The sequence below is a fragment of the Neoarius graeffei genome, chromosome 8 (genome assembly GCF_027579695.1).
Source record: "Neoarius graeffei isolate fNeoGra1 chromosome 8, fNeoGra1.pri, whole genome shotgun sequence".
Lineage (NCBI taxonomy): Eukaryota > Metazoa > Chordata > Actinopteri > Siluriformes > Ariidae > Neoarius > Neoarius graeffei.
The window spans coordinates 66,890,335-66,912,963 of NC_083576.1; the positions used below are offsets into that span (position 1 = coordinate 66,890,335).

At 42.1% G+C, this 22,629-nt stretch overlaps 1 protein-coding gene and 1 long non-coding RNA gene across 2 annotated transcripts in view; one reads left to right on the top strand and one right to left on the bottom strand.

The window, feature by feature from the left end:
• slit3 (slit homolog 3 (Drosophila)) overlaps positions 1-22,629 on the top strand; it is a 368,151-nt gene that overhangs the window by 271,741 nt on the left and 73,781 nt on the right. The window contains exons 19-26 of the mRNA XM_060928048.1: positions 2,470-2,633; positions 7,718-7,853; positions 11,274-11,342; positions 11,463-11,534; positions 11,652-11,723; positions 14,200-14,271; positions 17,697-17,860; positions 20,203-20,327. Of these exons, the coding sequence (XP_060784031.1) occupies positions 2,470-2,633; positions 7,718-7,853; positions 11,274-11,342; positions 11,463-11,534; positions 11,652-11,723; positions 14,200-14,271; positions 17,697-17,860; positions 20,203-20,327 (874 nt within the window). The remainder of the gene's footprint in view (positions 1-2,469; positions 2,634-7,717; positions 7,854-11,273; positions 11,343-11,462; positions 11,535-11,651; positions 11,724-14,199; positions 14,272-17,696; positions 17,861-20,202; positions 20,328-22,629) is intronic.
• Positions 8,937-12,892, bottom strand: LOC132890803 (uncharacterized). The gene is made up of 2 exons (XR_009655242.1): positions 12,485-12,892; positions 8,937-11,745 (listed from the first exon to the last, which is right to left on the bottom strand). It is a non-coding gene; the product is annotated as an uncharacterized LOC132890803 (long non-coding RNA).

Consider the following 22,629-nt stretch of genomic DNA (forward strand, 5'->3'; position numbering starts at 1 on the left):
CTGCTAATTACGTCAACTTCACAAATTTTCTTCTGATTAGAATTGTATCTCCTCTCTCATTTATCAGGTGAATTCTGATCGATATTTTGGGTAGATCTTCCCTTGGGGAACAGAACTTAGTCCTTTGTTGATTTTCCTGTTGTAAACAATTTCATGGAGGTTGGTCCTCTCTCACATCGTCACATTTCAATTGTGTTTCATGTTTTGGTAGTCATGTTTGTTTTGATGGTAGGCCAGATGAGCTACTATGTCCTTGGTGTTCTGGTTATAGTGATTACAGTGCTCCTCATAGGCAGGAACCAGTGCAAGAATTTGCATAAAATTAATTGAAGTTGAGGGCAGCATGGTGATGCAGCTAGCACTGTTGCCACCTCACAGTTCCAGAGTCCTGGATTTGATCCTGAGCTCAGCTTGTATGAAGTTTCCCTCCAATGTCTGCATGGGTTTCCTCTGGGTTCTCTGGTTTCCTCCAAAAATATACCAGTAGCTGAATTGGTGACACTAAATTGCCCCTTGGTGTGAATGTGTGTGAGCATGGTGCCCTGTGATAGACTGGCATCCCATCAAGAGTGTATTCCCACCTCACACCAAGTGTTCCTGGGATAAATTCCGGATTCAATGGATTTGGAATTAATGATTAAAAGTGGACTCAGTGATGGTTCAGTTCTCCTCATATTCCAACAGCAATCAATAAAATGTCACCTCAGACTAAAACTCCTGCTTCTGCATGTCTGAGGTACTGTAAACTGGAAGAAAAAAAATATATATATAATGATGTGGACAGGGCAGCACGGTGGTGTAGTGGTTAGTGCTGTCGCCTCACAGCAAGAAGGTCCGGGTTCGAGCCCCGTGGCCGGCGAGGGCCTTTCTGTGCGGAGTTTGCATGTTCTCCCCGTGTCCGCGTGGGTTTCCTCCGGGTACTCCAGTTCCCCCCACAGTCCAAAGACATGCAGGTTAGGTTAACTGGTGACTCTAAATTGACCGTAGGTGTGAATGTGAGTGTGAATGGTTGTCTGTGTCTATATGTCAGCCCTGTGATGACCTGGCGACTTGTCCAGGGTGTACCCCGCCTTTCGCCTGTAGTCAGCTGGGATAGGCTCCAGCTTGCCTGCGACCCTGTAGAACAGGATAAAGCGGCTAGAGATAATGAGACGAGATGAGATGATGTGGACACTCAACATCCAACCAATTAGGGCAAGCTCTGATTGCCTGTCAATCATTCTGCCTGTCTGGTCTCGCAGTAGCACTTGGATGTCTGAGCCTAGGCAGGTATCCATCCATCCACCCATCATCTATACCGTTTATCCACCAGAGTCGCAGGTGAGCTAGAGCCAATCCCAGCTGACATTGGGTGAGAGGCAGGGTACACCCTGGGCAGGGCTAACACAGAGAGACAAACAACTACCCAAACTCACGTTCACACTTCTGGGCAATTTAGAGTAGCCAGTTGACCTCATCCTCATGTTTTTGGACTGTGGGAGGAAACCAGAGCACCTGGAGGAAACCCATGCAGGCAAGAGGAGAACATGCAAACATTCTAGACATGTATTTTGGAGGAAATCCATCCATCCATCAATTATCTGTAGCCGCTTATCCTGTTCTACAGGGTCGCAGGCAAACTGGAGCCTATCCCAGCTGACTATGGGCGAGAGGCGGGGTACACCCTGGACAAGTCGCCAGGTCATCGCAGGGCTAACACAGAGACAGACAACCATTCACACTCACATTCACACCTACAGTCAATTTAGAGTCACCAGTTAACCTAACCTGCATGTCTTTGGACTGTGGGGGAAACCGGAGCACGTGGAGGAAACCCACGTGGACACGGGGAGAACATGCAAACATCCTAGGCATGTATTTTGGAGGAAATCATTTCATTCAATTTCATCTCATCTCATTATCTCTAGCCGCTTTATCCTTCTACAGGGTCGCAGGCGAGCTGGAGCCTATCCCAGCTGACTACGGGCGAAAGGCGGGGTACACCCTGGACAAGCCGCCAGGTCACCACAGGGCCGACACACAGACAACCATTCACACTCACATTCACACCTACGGTCAATTTAGAGTCACCAGTTAACCTAACCTGCATGTCTTTGGACTGTGGGGGAAACCGGAGCACCCGGAGGAAACCCACGCGGACACGGGGAGAACATGCAAACTCCTTCATTCAATTTAAGTTTTGCATTTTAAATCAGCTGTGATGATCTGGCGACTTGTCCAGGGTGTACCCCGCCTCTCACCCATAGTCAGCTGGGATAGGCTCCAGCTTGCCCATGACCCTGCACAGAATAAGCGGTTACAGATAATGGATGGATGGATGGATGGATGGATGGATGGATGGATGGATGGATGGATGGATAATTTCAGCTAAGCATGACAAAATCACTTTGACTCTCCATGGTACAACTCTAATTTCTATATGAAGGTGGCGCTATATGATAAATGTCTTTTTTTTACCTCTATTTCCAGTAACCTGCTGTCCAACCCATATGTATGTGACTGTCATTTGGCATGGCTGGGCCAGTGGCTGAAGAAAACCAGGGTGGTGAGCGGAAACCCCAGATGCCAGAAGCCTGCTTTCCTGAAGGAAATCCCCATACAGGACGTGGCTACGCCTGACTTCACCTGCGATGGTACGCAGCTATCCAGTTTCTCAACACACTCATTATGCCGTATTCATGAGTCTGGTGATGGACCCGTTCATCAGCTTTCATTTTAATGTGTACACATATATCAATATACTCTTTCATTCACACGCCATCCATTTACGACGCCTGTACACAGATTCTCAGAGGTCAAAACCCAAACCACATAGCAGCAGTTAATGAATCCGGGCTCACTGAACTTTCAGCTGAGCTCCGTTCTTATGACTCACATACTCTTTGCTTAGCATTACATGCATCTTCCCATCAAGTCATGCTAGTTCGATTAGAACAGGCTGTGCTTCTGGTCACTCCTCGGGGCCATGGATCACTCCACACTCCATCTCTGAGCGGATCTTTCACGGCCTTTAAGAATGGCCTAGATGCTGTTCAGGATGGGTATAAATCACACACGTCCCCTTCCCAGCACGGAGAGGGCATCGGGAGTGCAAATCAGACCACAAGACCCCCTTCATTATCAGGCTTTGGTCAGCTTTTAGAGGCAAGTAGCGGCCATTTAACTACAGACTCGAAGGGAGAACCGCTGTCCCACTGCGCCGCTGTAAATTTTAACAGAGAAAAAGGAAATGTGGTTTGGCTTCTGTCTGGCCAGAATCACAGCTAGAGTCAGACCTCGCCGCCAAAGCCCGAGTGTTCTGGGGAGAGCAGCTCTTTTGCTGCTTAAGAGCTTCAGGGAATAGACGGTACAGATGTAGGCAGCAGAACGCTTTGAAAAGAAGGGGCTCAAAGAGAGGGAGCTCACTAAGAAAGTAAGAGGGCCATTAGTTAGCACAACGCATACGTTCCAAGCTGGCTTTGTGTATTTGGCTGCTTCCCCCCCAAATTCACTGGGAAGACTGCTGCGCTTTTCTATAGAGCTGAGCAAGAAAGAGGTGATCAAAAGAGGGTCAAAGAGTTTTTTGTTCTGTTCCTGCTTTTCCAAAGAGATGAATTACGACAATATCACTATTTTTAGAGTGCTAAAATTACACAGAAGCTAAATTGACTTGCAAGAAGACATTTTCTTCAGCTCAGGGAAGCCCAATCAGTAGAATAAAATTACTCTCTCTCTCCTCACAGTCCTCATTCAGGCTGTTATTGTTGGAGCAGACCTGAGCCTTCATTACATCTCATTACTGTCTTAATTCCTTGTTGCTTTTTAATCTGGAGAGCCATTCAGTTCCTTTGCAGATAGCATCTCGCAAGCTGGGAATGAAACCAGGCGGACCGGGAAGCTGTGAGGCCCGGCCGAGGAAAATCAAGAAATCTCGGCCAAGAATAATATTTAGGGGACGAGCTTTAACTCCTGTGTGTCGTGTTGCTTATTAGGTGCAAGTGTTGCTGGTGCTGATTGTCTGATATCTACAGGAGTGGTCTGTTTTGGCAAGAGCACCACTTAAATCAGTTTTGGGCCAGTTAACATGGTGCACACACACACCACACGTACACACACACACTCACATATACGGTCACACCTGTGGTTTTGCTGCTGCTGTTCTGTTCTTCGTCTCTGTCTCTGTCCTCTTTCGGTCCCTGTTTCTCTCCTTTTTAAAGTATTTATGAATGTCTATATTAAACCCAGCGATGCTGGCTCAATTTTTCTCGCGCGTCTGAGATATCTCGGTAAAAGAAACATTAAAAATTAAAGTCTCTCTCCAGATATGCTCAGTTCAGACAGGCAGCTCACAATTTTGTTGGCATACGTGATCTTAGGAGGAAAGGTTTTCTCTCGTACCACTGCCAAGAAAACACATAAAATCAGGGTTTTTCCAATCAAGTAACGTTTGTTTAAGAAAGTAGATACTCGCACATACGATTCAGTCAAATCAGATTATTTTTCTGTCATTTGCTACTCAGCTCTTCTTGATGTTGGAAATTTGCCACTAAGACAAAAAACCAACTTGTCGGAGGAAGCGAGGAACTGAGTAATGAGGAGGTGGTCTGTTTCCCGTCTTTGAAAAACTCCTTCACTTTTTATTGCTCTTTTACTGCAGCAAATATAGACCCCTTCGCATGTTTGTAAACAAACCGACCGTTGCTAGGATGCGAACGCAGCCTGGACTCAGAAACAATGGCGCTGCCCATAGACCGGCATTATGAGCTGTCAGATTATGCAAAACAATTGTCGTCACAAGATCGAGAATGCTACATAAATAAGTTAACTCTAACAAGTGGACATCGCCTACCGGATCCGTATTTAATTAAAGAGTGGAGGGATGATGTTAGTAAGTTTTCCTCTGATACCTGAAGGCAGTCATACTATTTACAAAAAATGTCAAACTCAAAAAAAAAAAAACTATTTACAAAAGTAGCCTGCCATCAGGGCGGCACGGTGGTGTAGTGATTAGCGCTGTCGCCTCACAGCAAGAAGGTCCTGGGTTCGAGCCCCGTGGCCGGCGAGGGCCTTTCTGTGCGGAGTTTGCATGTTCTCCCCGTGTCCGCGTGGGTTTCCTCCGGGTGCTCCGGTTTCCCCCACAGTCCAAAGACATGCAGGTTAGGTTAACTGGTGACTCTAAATTGACCGTAGGTGTGAATGTGAGTGTGAATGGTTGTCTGTGTCTATGTGTCAGCCCTGTGATGACCTGGCGACTTGTCCAGGGTGTACCCCGCCTTTCGCCCGTAGTCAGCTGGGATAGGCTCCAGCTTGCCTGCGACCCTGTAGAAGGATAAAGCGGCTAGAGATAATGAGATGAGCCTGCCATCAACATTCTGGTTACAGCGAGACTACAACTTGATTAACAATGGGACATTCATATTCATTTTGTTTTAATCAAATTATGCCAGTGATGTGATGGCAATGTGGCTTTAGCTACAACAGCAAATACCAACACTAAACAGCAATTTACAGGAGGTAATGGCATGAAAGGAATGATAGTGTAAAGAGTGCAGCTAAGAGAAATCAGAGCTGCGTAAAAAGCGAGAGGCAGAGACCAGAAATGAAACTGAACGGGGCGGGAGCTAGGTTAGAGCAGTCAGCATAAGTTGGCATTTAGAGCGAGGGCACACAATTTTACCTTTCCATCCTTGCTTTAAAATTGTGATTTTCGGCATACGCAAATAATGATGGCACAAAATCTGGACTGCTTGAGTCAAGCGAGACCTCTCCTACAAACAAAATTGCATGCAAAGCTAAGTTAACATGCTAACAATATCCATTACATTGTGTAACTATGACCCAGCTAATCAGACAAACGTTACCAAAGTATTTTGCTACATCAATAAGCAAAGACTAGAAAGAATAAAAAAGAAAGATTTAATAAATAGCCTGATCTTACCTGTGATGAAGTGGGCGCTGCAAACCCGCGCATTTTTGATAGTGCTTTCATCCCAGTCTACACGTTTGATGGCTTGTAGCCATAGACGTCGGCGATTTTTTTGGAATGGGTGAGATCCTGCTGGAATTCTGTACATTTTAACCCCATCACTGCTACGATTCTGACACCCGACAACACAACAACTAGGCATTTCTTCCAAATATTTCTTCTCGTCTCTACCGTCCCTGAGTCTTTTTTGGGTCCAGGCTGCGTGCGCAATTTCCTCTTACGTATGAATGACGTTTACTGCGAAGGGGTCTATAGTCATGGTTGTGATGAGACATTAACGTAAAACATTAAAAATCATTATGTAGAACGAAAATCTCCATGTTGGCCAATAGCTAACTAGCTAAACGTGTGATTTTGCAATGATAAAATTGCTGTAATTATGAAACAATGGCTCTGTGATTCTACTTGGAGCTGTTCTCCGAAATGAATCGTTTCTATGGAAACACACACAACACCATGACATGTTTAGATAGAAAGCTAAACTATGCTATTTATTATGGAAAGGACACTGATAGAAAATGATGCAAATGGTTTGATCAGTATGATAGGCTTAAATTCTGACATAACACTCCTAGCTACTTTAACTGTGGACATCGCTGTGATTTTTATTTATTTTTTCTCAGTGGTGTGTGTTTATAGCATGATGTCACATATGGCTAGTCGGAGTGTTCAGAAAACTCGAGTTCCTGTGTGGTAATTATGAGTCTGGCAAAGACATATTTGCTTTTTACAAGTCAAAGTTTTGTGATTACTATCATTCCAAATGTACAGTAACTTTCACCTTCCCCACTGTAAGACATTAGATTCAGGAGAAGCACTAAGATTCATGAGCAATGGTTTATTTAACAGTGATTCCACGAAATCGAGTCATACATGAGCTGATAGCCGATGAGGCAGATAGCGCTGCGTTGGCTATAAGCCATGTATGACGAGATTGAGTGGAATAACTGTTTTATTCTGTCCACATTCAGTGGATTTTGAGAAACAGAACATTTTTATTTTTTGCAAGTTTGATAAAGAAAAACTTGACGCAAAACATCTGACAAAATAATTTCCACTTAGAATGTAAACAAACCGGCGAAATGACAGTAGCAACTTGTGAAAAATGCTTTAATAATAATTCAAAATAAAAAAGATACATTCTTACCATCAGATACTTTAATTCCATATTTTGTTGCTTTTTTTGTATTTTTTGGGGTTTTGTTTTCGAGTAGTTTTTATTTCATCCACGGTTGGTTCAGCAACACGCTCCGCCATTTTGTTTTTCTCTACTCACGGTATATGAGCTGATATCCCAGTAGTAGAGTAGCCAATCAGAGTGCACGATTGCTCATATCCAGTGAATGTGGCTAGAATAATAGACAATATCCATGCTCTTAAACACAGTCCAAATGATCATCAAAATACCAGAACCATTTTAAATCGTTAAAAAAAAAAGACAAGCCGAAATAGGATTAAGTCTCAGAATTTAAAGACTGGATATAAAGGCAAGACTTCGCAGTGATGTGTATGTGTCTGTGATGCGCTTCAATAATCCATGAACCTGAAGCGTATACAAAACGAACTGAAAATCTAGAACTTGCACTCTTTTGGCAGGGATAAACTCTGCATACACACACCTGCATCATTATTGTAATAGCCAATGTGGAAATGTGAGCAGCTGCAGCTATGTTCTAAACAACCATGTTGCATGTAAACACAGCCGATATGTCCGGACCTGTTTGCCTGTCTCACTATCGATTTTCTCTCCAGGTATAGACGAGAATATCTGCTTGCCATCAGTCCCTCGCTGTCCAGACCCTTGCACATGCTCCGATACAGTGGTGCGCTGCAGTAACCGCGGACTGCGCTCTCTGCCCAAGGGCATCCCCAAGGATACCACGGAGCTGTGAGTCTCTGCCCCTCTCCTCTCTGACTGGTTTTGTCACACCTATCATTTTTGTCATCTTTATTTTATTGGCTTTCAATATATTTTTTGAACGTCTGACCCACAGGGTGCCTCCTAGGTACTGAACCCAATTAGTTCGAATAAGTTGCCTCAAGCAGTACAATTTCCCCCTTTCTTCAGAGGCATTGTAACAGTGTCAGGTCCAAATGATGTCCAGTCCTGCTCCGGCTGTGCTCTTGGCCCTCGTTGAGACAGTGACAAAGTGCTGGTTTAGGAGAGTCCAGCACCTCCTACTTGCAATGAGTCAGAAGTAGAAAGATAGTGGAAGAGAAGATAAAGACATGAGAAATGAGCATGAAGGATGTTTTGAGCCAGTGTGTATGCTTCACCCAGATATTCATAGGATTATTTTTTTTAATTGATGTTTCTTCTGGGGCGGCACGGTGGTGTAGTGGTTAGCGCTGTTGCCTCACAGCAAGAAGGTCCGGGTTCGAGCCCAACGGCCGGCGAGGGCCTTTCTGTGTGGAGTTTGCATGTGTTCCCCGTGTCCGCGTGGGTTTCCTCCGGGTGCTTCGGTTTCCCCCACAGTCCAAAGACGTGCAGGTTAGGTTAACTGGTGACTCTAAATTGACCGTGAATGTGAATGGTTGTCTGTGTCTATGTGTCAGCCCTGTGATGACCTGGCGACTTGTCCAGGGTGTACCCCGCCTTTCACCCGTAGTCAGCTGGGATAGGCTCCAGCTTGCCTGCGACCCTGTAGAACAGGATAAAGCGGCTAGAGATAATGAGATGAGATGTTTCTTCTTTATTTACTCCACATATCAAGTCCAGTAACCAGAGAAAGAAAAACAACAGCCTCTTACCTTTCATAAACAAACGGGTTAATTTAGTGTGTGTGTGTGTGTGTGTTTAAATGGCACACCTCAATGCTGTAACTATAGCACATGCTTACGAATCCTTTCAGAATTGCGAACATGTAGGAAGCAGCAACCGGGTAAAATAACATTCAGTGCAAACCCATCCTATGTCTGTCCTGCCAGCACAACATGAATCAACACTCTGAGTAAAAACAAAGACGCTAGACAGACTCAAATATTTTTAATGTGTGATATGGACAAAAAAGCACATCTCATAGCCAGAATGTTGTGCAATGACTTTTTCGCAAGGGCCAAATATTATACTCATTCATTTCCCATAGTCTGGGGACATGTTATGAAAAACTCATTTTTTCAGTGCTTGTGCGTATACACTACCGTTCAAAAGTTTGGGGTCACTTTGAAATGTCCTTATTTTTGAAAGAAAAGCACTATTCTTTTCAATGAAGATCACTTTAAACTAATCAGAAATCCATTCTATACGTTGCTAATGTGGTAAATGACTATTCTAGCTGCAAATGTCTGGTTTTTGGTGCAATATCTCCATAGGTGTATAGAGGCCCATTTCCAGCAACTCTCACTCCAGTGTTCTAATGGTACAATGTGTTTGCTCATTGCCTCAGAAGGCTAATGGATGATTAGAAAACCCTTGTACAATCATGTTAGCACAGCTGAAAACAGTTGAGCTCTTTAGAGAAGCTATAAAACTGACCTTCCTTTGAGCAGATTGAGTTTCTGGAGCATCACATTTGTGGGGTCGATTAAATGCTCAAAATGGCCAGAAAAATGTCTTGACTATATTTTCTATTCGTTTTACAACTTATGGTGGTAAATAAAAGTGTGACTTTTCATGGAAAACACAAAATTGTCTGGGTGACCCCAAACTTTTGAGCGGTAGTGTATTTCTGATTAGTTTAAAGTGAATATGGGCATCTGGAATGCCCACCAACCCACAAAGTCTGAAATAAGATGACTCAGTCAGTGTCTTTTGAGCTGCCTATTTCAGAAAACCATATGCTTCAACAAGCCGTTCAGATTTGACTCAATTTTCTATGTCACAGCTGGAACTCATTAGAATCATCCCACCCTTTCATCTGAGTATCTCCACTCATAGCTTTAAAACTGCCTTTGTGAATGAATATTCATGAGTAAAGTGCTACCTGATTGGCCAGCGGAAGAGGGAGGGGAGTTGAATAGTGACTCGTTATCATTTAAAGGAACAGACACTCAAATCAGCCATTTTGAACAGGGCTATTTAGACAGGGTGAGAACGGAGCTGTGGTGCTTTATCCTTGTGCTATTTTGACCAAAATATGTCACAGACATTTCATTTAAGACCTCAGGGAACTGGGTTAACTTGTGGAAAAGGGATAGCATATGTGACCTTTAATGGACTAGCTAACTAGCTAAGTAGCTTGACTTATGCTATTATGTTACGTTAGCTACCATTTTTTGGCCTAGTCAAGTAGGTTTCTTGGCAACAAAACCATGGGACTAGGAAGCGCTCTGAAGATTGCACTTGCATTGCATTTTCTGAATTCTGTATTTTTCCATTTCTTCTCATTTTATGAGAACACGCTTCGAAAAAAAATGTCATCTTAATAAATGGAAATATCTTGATGATAGTCAGTGATCTAGCATTCCTGGGTATAAGATTACATCTAAATCTATTTAACAGTTATTCCACGAAATCGAGTCGTACATGAGCTGATAGCCGACGAGGTGCGTAGCACCAAGTAGGCTATAAGTCATGTACGACGGGATTGAGTGGAATAACGGTTTTATTCTGTCCACATTCACTGGATTTTGAGAAACGGAGCATTTTTATTTCTGCTTTTTGCAAATTCGATTTTATAATCGAATTTAATAATTTAAAAATAAACGATTTAATAATTCTTGAAAATTTTTTAAAAAAGATGCGTTCTGACCATCAAATACTTTTATTCCATATTTTGTTGCGCTTTTTTTTTGTATTTTTTTGGGGCTTTGTTTCCGAGTCAAGTTTTTATTTCGTCTTCAGTTGGTTCAGCAACACGCTCTGCCATTTTGTTTTTCTCTACTCATGGTGTATGAGCTGATATCCTAGTAGTAGAGTAGCCAATTAAAGCGCTTGATTGCTTATGTCCAGTGAATGTGGATAGAATACAAATCTAATATACCGTAGTGTGATTTATCTAGGTTTTCCGACAATGTATTATAAGATTACAAGAAACCAAATATCAGATTACTAAACATAATTTAAGACATTTTCCCTAAGGTCTAGATTTAAATATTCTTGTTCTATTTTCAGATAATTTAGTAAATTTTCAGCATTTATTTCTACAAAGAAGCAAAATTCTGGCAACTGAATAAGAAAATGAGTACGTACTAAAATTAAAATGATCCTGTCTACATACAGGTATCTTATATTTGGTTTATTGTAATCTTACAGTAGGAAAATCTTGATAAAGCTGACTATTAGATTGACAGATTGATCTGTCGTTTCATAAAATTAAAGGTGCGGATGTGGCATTGTGTAAAATCATGCTGATCTTGTATGCTTCAGGTATCTGGAAGGAAACCTGCTCACCTCGGTGCCCAAGGAGCTGAGCTATCTGAAACAACTGCTGCTTGTGTATGTCTTTGCACTCTTTTCATAGCAGAATGTTATGAGTGATATGAGCTTAATCTAATTTCTAGCATAGCAGTGTTTGTTATTGTTATTTCAGTTGTGTGTGTGTGTGTGTGTCCACAGAGACTTGAGTAACAACAGTATCAGCTCTCTGACTCCGTTCATCTTCAGCAATATGACTCAGCTTTCCACACTGTGAGTATGCCATCTGCCACACACTGCTCCCAACAAGCACAGCAGTTTGTCTGTGAATTTGTGTGTGTGTGTGAATGACTTTGTGGAATATATTCCTCCCTTCTTCTGTCTCTGCAGTATCCTGAGTTATAATCAGATCCGCTGTGTACCGGTGCACGCGTTTGACGGACTGCGCTCACTCCGTCTGCTGTAAGTGTCTTTCTGATGGTACCTGAGGCAGGACACACACACACACACACACACACACCTTATCCTTGTAAGGATCTTCAAATGATCTAATTATTCCTGTAGATAATTAATGCTATTCTCTACTTTCACATACCCATAATGCCTTGTGCCTTGGGGGGTAACCAGGCACTATATTTGTTTACTAAGTCAGAAAACCTCAGTCATTTCTTCGAATTCACATGAGGAAAAACGCCTTTTGCTGGGCACCAATTTGCTCAAATCACCATAAAAGGAATCCTGATTTAAAGTTTTATAGAATAGCTAAAGAAGCTAAGCATCGAAAAGTGCGGTTAGATGGAATTCGCTGTCAAAATGTTACACCAACAAACAACACGCGACTGTGTTCTGTACACTTTAGTAATGGAGTAAAGTCTGATGATCCAAGTCACGAAGCCTACAACCCCTCTGTCTTTGTGTTTAGTCATAAAAAGTGCGAAAAACAAGGATAAGGCAAAGAACTGAAAAGGACAACTTTATTGAAGGATCAACTCCCAAAATAAAGCGCAAACGATGCAGTGTAAGTAAGTTTACATGTAATTCCCCTTTTAGTGTTTATGTAGGTAGGTAGAATGTTGTATTTGACCCTGCAGTCCGAACAGCTTCCTCTAACAGCCCAAAGATTGTCGTAATCTGGTAGCATATGAGCTCGAGTGAAGGAAATCAAAATCAACTTCAACTTAAAAAAATAAATGTGACAGTTCTGCTGTGTTTGCAGTACTTACTTGACTGAGTGAATCCCTTGCTTGTGTTCCCATGCACAAAGCAGTTTGTATTTTCTTACGGCTTTCTCGTCGTAACCAGCACCCAGTAGAAACGATTTCACTGTGGATTCTTCTATGATCAGTGTCGATCTTTCTCAGTTCTTCTGCCAATCTTTTAACTTCTGCAAGTCAGTAATTGTTGGAACGCCCGTGTTGACAGACGAAGAAGGCTGCTGATTCACTGTCACCCGAAGCGGAGATGTTCAAAGCGTTCGATATGATATTTACCAGCACTTTTTTTTACCGATTGATTTCTCAAAGTCTACAGAAAAGGCTTTGCAGATTTCTTTAAGCTTTGGTTTAGTTAGTTTTGACACTTCTTTGAAGGTTTGAGGGAGATTTAAATTTGAAAGATTACTTTCAGTGTGCGACGTCATGTTGCTTTAGTTTGTTTATATTTTAGTTACACCCCCCCCCCCCCCCCCCCCAAGTGCAAAGCACTGTGGGTAACATAAAAGTAGTCAATGCCTACCTCTGATGTTACTGTCACTAACACACACACACACACACACACACACACCCAGCAGCCGGCCTTTTTAACTTCACTTTAAGAGGTGGCTGTGAAACAGAGCAGGTTTCAGAGGCAAATTAAGTTTCTGGCCTCAGCATGTTCTCTCCTTTACATGGAAGAAGAGAGCAATTGTTTTTCCTTTCTTCTCCATTTTCACCTCTAATAAGCTGCGCTCTGGAGGTTATCAGCACTCATTAAAGGAATACTCAAGTGTTACTTAACTTACACTTGATCTGTCTCCACCATGTCTGTAGTATTTCTGTGATTAACCTGAATAAGATTTTTCTTTTTCTGTACTGAGGAGGAAAAAACCCCCAGAAACCCTGCTTACTCAGAACTCATGTAGTGAAAGTCTCGGGGCATTTATTGTCAGTAAATGTTAAAATATGTGACTAAATAATTCAAAAAAATGTCTTATTGTATCCAAGCTCAGTCAGACCCAAACATCGATCAGACATAAACAATAAACATGTTCTAGCAATGAAAGGATAAATTATACAGATATATACATTATACACCTTTGTCGAAAGAACACACCTTTTCCATAAAATGTTTATTGACACCCCAACAACTGCCCTTAGACCTGTAAGCATTTAGTTTTTTCTATCATTTTTCTCAGACCAGGGAAACATGACGATGAAACGCTTGCCTGTGTTGTTCACACATACGCTACACATCCAGTGAATAGACATTAGGTTGAAAGCACCCTGGACTATTCCTTTAAACCCTTATCCTCTGTTATGCTAGGCTGACAAGAAGCCGCCCCTGTAGTCAAACTGGGGTCAGCTTTGTCTGCCAGCCAGCCATCACTCTCACTTGTTAATTTCCCAGAATGCCCCTGGGGCACAACTGGTGCGGCCTCATTGGTGCAGTGCTGTCCGGTCACAGGGTCTGATTGCTGTTAGACTGACACCAGACCCGTGTGTGTGTGTGTGTGTGTGTGTGTGTGTGTGTGTGTGTGTGTGTGTGTGTGAGAGGAGGAGGAGGAATTCACACAAAATGCTATACATTCTATGATTCATCAGTGCTGATTTTGTTTTTTCAGACAAAATTGCTTCAGTTAGAGCTAATTGCTACTGTAACATCCTCCCTTTCTCTTTTCTAGTTGCTTAAACAACGAGACCCTCATGCACTTATTTTTAATTTCTCCTTTCTTCTCTTTCAGGACTCTCCACGGAAACGACCTTTCAACTATTCCAGAGGGAGCCTTCAACCACTTGACGTCTCTGTCACATCTGTGAGTGCATGTGATCCTGTGTGAGAGAGCTCTCTCTCTCCCTCTCTCTCGCCCTCTGCCTCTCTCTCTCTCTCTCTCTCTCTCTCTCTCACTCACTCACTCTCACACTCACTCTCTCTCTCACTCACTCACTCTCACACTCTCTCTCACTCACTCTCTCCCTCTCTCTCTCTCTCTCTCTCTCACTCACTCACTCTCACACTCACTCACTCTCTCTCACTCTCTCACTCCCTCTCTCTCTCACTCACTCACTCTCACGCTCTCTCTCACTCGCTCGCTCTCTCTTTCTCACTCACTCTCTCACTCACTCTCTCCCTCTCTCTCTCACTCTTGCGCTCTCTCTCTCGCTCTCTGCCGCTCTCTCTCTCCCTCTCTTTCACTCTCTCGCTCTCCAGCTCTCTCTCTCTCTCTGTCTCTCATTCTGTCCCTTCATCTATCTCTGTCCCTCACTATTAATGACAGACTCCCAGCATCAACCACAATCACTCATCTATTTATGATCTATAGAGGATTGACTTCATTACCAGGTGTGAAAGAGAGAGAGAGAGAGAGAGAGAGAGAGAGAGAGAAGGGCTTTTAAAGAGCTACCCTGTGCTCAACTCTCAGAACCTAGGCTCACAGGAAATCTTTGTAAATTTTATTACAGCTAAAAGCCATCCATCAGTGAGTTCCTCGGTCTTTTATTTTCCTCTTCTTCTTCTCCTTCTTCCTTCTCCAGTTGCAGCTCCTGCTGCCGCTTTAAAATAAGGTTGCTTTAGTGCTGCCATGAAAAGAATTGTCACAAAAGGTTCCTCTTTGAGAATAAGGGTCCTCTGATTCATTCAAGACAGAATGGAAGGAAGTGGCACTTTAATCTATGAAGAGGCTGCCTTTGTGTATTTGAGCAGGATGTTCAAGTGTGTGTGTGTGTGTGTGTGTGAGACAAAAGTTTTGAGTGCGCTTTTATGATAAACGCTGCTTTTTCAGTCTGCATGGATAATCCTCTTTCCTCACTGGCAATGGCACCTGTCTCATAGAGCAGGATTTTATCATCTTTCAGGGTCTTCATGTGTTCATGAATAGGAATGCATTATCTGGAGTAAACAACTAAGACAGTAGTCTAAATGGATACATGTACAGATATAACCTGGAGGCACATTGTTGTAACTGCCACGTCAGGGTTGTGGTGCTTTAAATGAGGCTATTCGTAATATTTTATTTTATTCTATCCACATTGACTGGATATGAGCAATTGTGCACTCTGATTGGGTACTTTACTACTAGGCTATCAGTTCATATACCCTAAGTAGAGAAAAACAAAATGGCAGAACGTGTTGCTGAACCAACCTACCGTAGGACAAAATAAAAACTCTACTCAAAAAACAAAACCCCAAAAAATACAAAAAAAGCAACAAAATATGGAATAAAAGTATTTGATGGTAAGAACGTATCATTTTTTTATTTTTCAAGAATTATTATTATAGCATTTTTGACAAATTGCTACTGTCATTTTGCCGGTTTGATTACATTCTAAGCGGAAAAGATTTTGTCAGACGTTTTGTATGGAGTTTTTATTTATCGAATTTGCTAAAAATAAAAATCCTCGGTTTCTCAAAATCCAGGGAATGTGGATAGAATAAAACCGTTGTTGCACTCAGTCTCACCATACATGGCTTATAGCCAACTCGATGCTACGCGCCACGTTGGCTATCAGCTCATGTATGACTTGATTTCATGGAATAACTGTTAAATAGAACCAAGTACATCTGGTCGAAACAATAACTAAAAATCATGGACGGCGTGGCTCTGTGCTCTTCCGTTCTACAAAAGTGAAGCCAACACTGTGTCTGAAATCGCTCCTTACTCACTATGTAGTGGACTATATAGTGAGGACGCCATTTTATAGTGCTGTCCGAATGTATAGTGAGCATTATTACACCCTATAAAGTGCACTCAAAGTATCCCACAATGCATCACGAAAAGTAGTGTACAACCGATGGTCACTAACCAAGCAATATATCTCATCATGCATTGCGGTCGCGCTGAAAGAAATCAAATCAAAAGCCTCAAATTTGATTTAATAAAAGGCAGCGGCAAAGAAGAAAGTATTGAGCCTTGATTTAAAAGAACTGAAAGATGCAGCAGACACAAAAGTACTTTGTATTTATTAATGTGGGAAATACACTCGGTATAATATGGATTTATCACAAAAATACATGAAAAAGATTTATTATTTTGAAAACCCACCAGCCGCCTGATCTGGCACGTTTTAATTGTGCAACAGTAATGACAGTGCGGCGGAGTATTGTCCAAAAGCGTTTTTTTTTTTTCATTTTATCATTGAGCTCACTATATAGTCCTCTATATAATAATTCCCTATATAGTGAGTAGGGAGTGAGTGATTTCGGACACAGGGCAAAATTCCTTAACCACGTTGTCAAATCTGGAGTCTGCGCAGTAGAGACAAGAGTAGAAGTCAAGTACACGTCCTCATTTGGTTGGTCCGCCCCCTTCTCCCAATACTGAGGTCCAGCATGCTGCTAAAGCTGTCAGTCACTTCATTCAAAGTGTATCCATGACTTCTTAAGAATTAAAAATGTGTAGATCTCAGCATCGGGAAAACTAACTGTTCGAATTCGACACTACAGATGGAAGGCCAATTTAGATGAGAAAAGTGACATGGAAAATAGGCAATTTTGTCACTGAAACTCGTGAGGATGGGCGGAGCTACACATCATACTGCAGCCAGCCAGCCGGGGCGCTAGACTCTTCACTTTTTCGAGACATTACGCTGTCCATGGTTTTTTCACAGTCATTGGTTTGAAAACATCACAGACAAGTAGAAATAAAAAATAATAACTATATGTATGTTTATGTATGTATATTTAACAGTTATTCCATGAAATTGAGTCGTACATGAGCTGATAGCTGACAAGGCGCATAGCACCGAGTTGGCTATAATCCACGTACGATGAGATTGAGTGGAATAACTGTTTTATTTCAAACGCATTCACTGGATTTTGAGAAACAGAGCATTTTTATTTCAAATTTTTTGCAAATTCAATAAATAAAAACTTTATACAAAGCATCCGACAAAATCATTTCCGCTGAGAATGTAAACAAACCGGCGAAATGACAGTTGCAATTTGTGAAAAATGCTGTAATAATAATTCTTGAAAAATAAAAAAAAAAGATACATTCTTACCATCAAATACTTTTATTCCATATTTTGTTGCTTTTTTTGTATTTTTGGGCGTTTTGTTTTCGGGTAGAGTTTTTATTTCATTCTTGGTTGGTTCAGTAATACGTGCCACCATTTTGTTTTTCTCTACTCACAGTATATGAGCTGATAGCCAAGTAGTAGAGTAGCCAATCAGAGCGCACGATTGCTCATATCCGGTGAATATGGATAGAGTATATGGTATAAATGTGTGTGTGTTCCACAGGGCTCTGGGTGCAAACCCACTATATTGTGATTGTGAGCTTCGCTGGCTCTCACAGTGGGTTAAAGCTGGTTTTAAGGAGCCTGGCATTGCTCGCTGTACTGGACCACCTGACATGGCTGACCGTCTGCTTCTGACCACGCCGCTCAATCGCTTCCAGTGCAATGGTGACTTTCTCTCTTTTTTTTTTCATTTCTTGTTTTCCGTGCGTGTGTGTGTCTGCCTGTCCAGCTCTGACAGACAAAATCACCCAAGTGTTCCCATGTTTCAGAGCTCAAGCCCTTAAAAGCAAGTTAAAATTGTTGGAGGATTAAGCGAGTGATTTGAGATTAAGCAAGAGATTAAAGGGGCTTTTATATATTTGGATGGTGAAGGATTTAGTGACACCCCACTGTGATCCCCTTTTTGTGTCGACTTTTTAATGTCACCATCTCTCCTTCAATGACTCAACTGCATCATTGTTATACATGTGGTGTACATGGTTTTTTAATCATGGGATGACAAGAGCACACAAAAGCTGGGTTTACAAGGTATAATTTCCAACTGATTTTGCTGTCACTCACAGAAGTCACACATTAGCCCTTTTTACACAGATATTCTGTCATATTGGTGTCAAGAAGGCACCTCAGCATTCCGGCTTTGGTTGTTTACAGTGAACCAAATAAAGCTGGCATGAAGCTGTGCCAGTGTGTTTTTACAGTACGAGATGGCGTTACACAACCAGAGGTGTGACGTGTAACAAAGGAGTGTTGGAGTCGAGAGTGATGTATTTACGTGCCGGAAATATGAATATCCCGAATGCTGCTTTCAAAACAACGGCGGATGAACTGAGTGTTGAGGCGCTTTTGTTAGCCGTGCAGATTTATACCACTCTTCAAACGCAAGCAGAGTTGCTGAGCAACATATGCAACATGTAGTCACTTCCGTTAAATAATTCATGTTTAAGGGAAGTAATAGCCTTGTTTTCTAGAACATGTTTGTGTCCTTTAGCCGAGCCTGCTTTTTGAGAAAATAAAAGTCTGACACAGAAAACTGTGCTCGCAAACAGAAAGAGAAAGACAGAGAGAATGAATCGGAGCGAACAGTAACAAGGAAGAGACTCGTACAAGTAACATGTTTGTGGATCAGAAATATGTTGAGGCAAAAGTGAAGAGAAGTAAGAAGAGATTCGAGGCAGAAAGGCACACGGACCTTAGACACTGTAGATGGAGACGTATGGATTCTCGCTGGTCTCGGAAAGAATGTCAGTGGCAAAAACATCACACCCCTGTCCCACCATGCCGGCTGTCCCTTTTACACAGACATCAATTCCGGCTCTGTTACTAACAGTCGTTCTGGCTCAGAGACGGGACATCACAGACCCCCCATTCAGCATTCGGACATTTTATACAGAACACAAGGTGGACTAAAAGCGTAAGATTCCTGCCATGAACAGGCTGTGTAAAAGGGGCTACAGTAAAAGAATTCATTGGGCATGTTTTGAGATCGGTGGTGTTAGAATGCATAATGTGAGATTCTCTGATTTCATACCATTGCAATCCAAAAGAGTTCAGGCAGTGTCTGAAAATTTTCGACTCTTGAATAAAAACCACCAATTAGACGATAGCATAGGATTACACAAAACTCATGAGACAGATATGGTGATCAAAAAGTCAAAATCAAAATCCCTCTTGTGCCAGGACCTGGTCTTCCCAGACAGTCTCCTGTCCCAGTACTAACCAGGTGCCGATCTCCGCTTCTGTAGCCCTCGACCTCTCGCCTATACAGCTAGGGTTACAGTGGGGGGCTAGTCCTCTGGTAACCGTGAGAGTTTGACTCCCCACTTGCATCTGTATTGCAGCGTGCTAGCCAGACAGCAGTAGGTACCATTTTTATGATGGTCTTTGGTATGACCCAACCACGAGTAGAATTCACAATCTCCTGATCAAGAGGCAGACACGCTAACCACTAGGCCAGCTCGGGGTAGAGATATGGTAGTGGTGATGGTGAATTGTAAACTAAACATGCTAAAGGAATGAATAAACTATTCTTATTACCTGAGTCTCACTTTAAAAATGTTTGTTTGTTTCCCCAATTTCTGCATGTTAGTTAATAACATAAGCAGAACATAACAGTTTTCTTTCATCACAAGTCTATCGTAAGAGGATCTTCATCATGTAATCTGGCATGGAAGAGACACCGTTTTGCACAGTCTGATAAAGAATCTGGATAAGAATTTCCTGGAATCTCATATAGTGTGAAAGCGACAGTCTAACCTTGGCTTAAACGGTGGCGCCAACTAATTGTATGGAACAAATTAGATTGGCAGAATATCAGATTTGTTCCATGGCGCAAAATCAGATTGCTTGCAATATGATGGCATTATAGTGTATTAATTTCACTGAAAATACCGTACCTGACACGTGAGGTGCCAAAACTTATTTCGGTGGCAGTCGGTTCATGTAGCTGCGCCCTTGACTGCAAATCTTAATTTTCCTCCACTAATCACTTTTCCTCTCTCTTCCAACAGGTCCTGTTGATCTGAATATGATGTCTAAGTGCGCCCCCTGCCTGGCCAACCCATGCCAGAACAACGGCACGTGCGTTAGTGATGTCACAGGTTCATATCACTGCACCTGTCCCTTTGGCTACAAGGTGAAAGATTGCTTTACATTTTGTCCTCACACATTGCAAATACCTGTGCGATTCATTCCTACTCAGATATATCCACCTTCCCTAGTTTATTATACATAGCCTGTTTGAGTTATGCATATCATTACAAGTGTGCAAGAAGGAAGCTGATATCATCAATCTTCCTGAGCTTGCTCGATATATATTGGAATCTCCTCTGCTCATGCATGCACAATGCTCAGCAAGTGATCAATGGAGAAACACTAAGATGTCCGTGACTGCAGATTTAGAGTCCTAGTGTGCTTATGGCTGTATTACACGTCACGCTGTTCCGTGTATTTATGAATATTGTTCAGATAGATGAGTCATGAAACTGATGGAGTGTGAGATCAGGTGCAGGATAAAGACTAAACAGCAATAAATATTGACTTAAAGCTAGACGGCCTTTCGATTTCATAAAATCAGTGAAATTTAGTTCCTTCTGAAATTTGGTTATTGTGATATATGTTTATTTCTGTAATATTTCACAAAATATCAGGCCATTCTGTGGCTGGGAAGTTATTTAATTTGAGGGATTCCCAAACAAATAATGTGCATGAAATCGCTCGCTTCGCACAGTCAAGCAGACAGAGGAAGTTCGTGTCCGCATGCGCAGGTTTACCACCTTCTTCTTCTTTTAGGTTTTACGTCAGCTGGTATCCACAGTGTTGCATTACTGCCATCTACAAGTTTACCTTGACCGTGCACTGACAGTTACATCATTTTGTTGCTAAACGAACAGCTGATCACACCGAGGTGCTCGCTGACCGCCGATATTTATTAATTTGGTCCTGCGTTTCCTTTCCTTCGCAACATAACGTCTTTTCTTCTCACTTTCTGTTACTGTAGTCAGTCTTTCACGTTTCATTCGCACACTCACGTCCTCCATTTTCCTCTCCTGTTTCAAACTTGTATCCCACAATGCCTTATGCGAACAGGGAAAGCCCACCACGTCATGCATGACGTAGTATCTTCAATTGGGTCACGGTGAAGCAGGAAAAAATAGCAAAGAATTTAGGGCCATGTGGTCTTAAATTCATTAATTGTTCTATTTTAAAAAATAATAATAAAAGTGGAAGTCTGTGATTCGAATTCAGTAGCTTTCGGTCCACTGAGCAAAAATAACCAGGTGTCAGGGAAAATTCTACACTTGAAAAATCTGAAAGGCAGTCTACCTTTAATATTTGCTTAATATTGACTAAGGCCCAGGCCACACTACAGCTCGTGATGGGCTTGCGAATACTTGTCGATGAAAAATTGGTAGCATCACCACCAATACACTGTGATTGTTCTCTGAGCGTCGTGAGTTGTTTTTTGTTGCGTCTCTGCCTCGTGAGTGGCCAAAAATATCGCAAAAGATTTCAGTGCATGCATTGAAATTTGGTGGCGATGTTTTCATCGGCAAACTAAGCGGCAAATACTCGCAGATGGGTTTGGGAATATTTCCCAAAGCTCAGGGAACCTTCTTCGAGCCTCTTGAGATGTATTTGTCTCAAATCAATGTCCCCGATGCTCGTGGGAGTCTTATCAACACAGCAGCTCGGCATAGCCTAACCTTTGCTGAGACTTAAAAGTGCATTTACATTCGGGGATCCTTCGGAGCATATTGTGCATGCACTTGGGACCCAGTCATGATGGGAAACACCTGATGCTGATTTGAGCGCAATCAACGCGTACATATAAGGACGTTGTTTTCACAGAGATTCTGTCAGGTATGCGGCGGTAGACGGATCTAAGTGCAGGAAGAGTGTTTAATAGCAGGCTTGATATTTACAAAAACAAAATGCAAACCAAAAGCAGAGTCATAAACATGGCTAGAAACAAATGTGACTGTGATAATGATAATACTTCCCAAAGCCTGTGTGTCCTTATATGCACATGCTGATTGCGCTCAAATCAGCATCAGGTGTTTCCCATAACGACTGGGTCCTGTGAGCGAGCGTGGCCGCTTGAGCGCGCAAAGGCGTGACAGTCAAGTATTTGCCTGCTGTGTGAGCAAAACTTTTAGCTCCCCTGTATATCGCCACGCATAGTCACCAAAACGCCTCATTTTCATCAATAACTCATCACAAAGCATCATGAGCTCTAGTGTGACCGTAGCTTTAAATGATTAATAATGACATACTGATGATATTTATAACAAATAATCAGACAATTTAGGAACAATTTTTTTTCCACACAGTATATTATAAACCTATATGCCTACTCATGGCTGAATCTGTTAAGTTAATCTGGTTCAATCTTGAGCTCAGGTTACTGTCTACCTGGTGTTTTCCATGTTCTTATG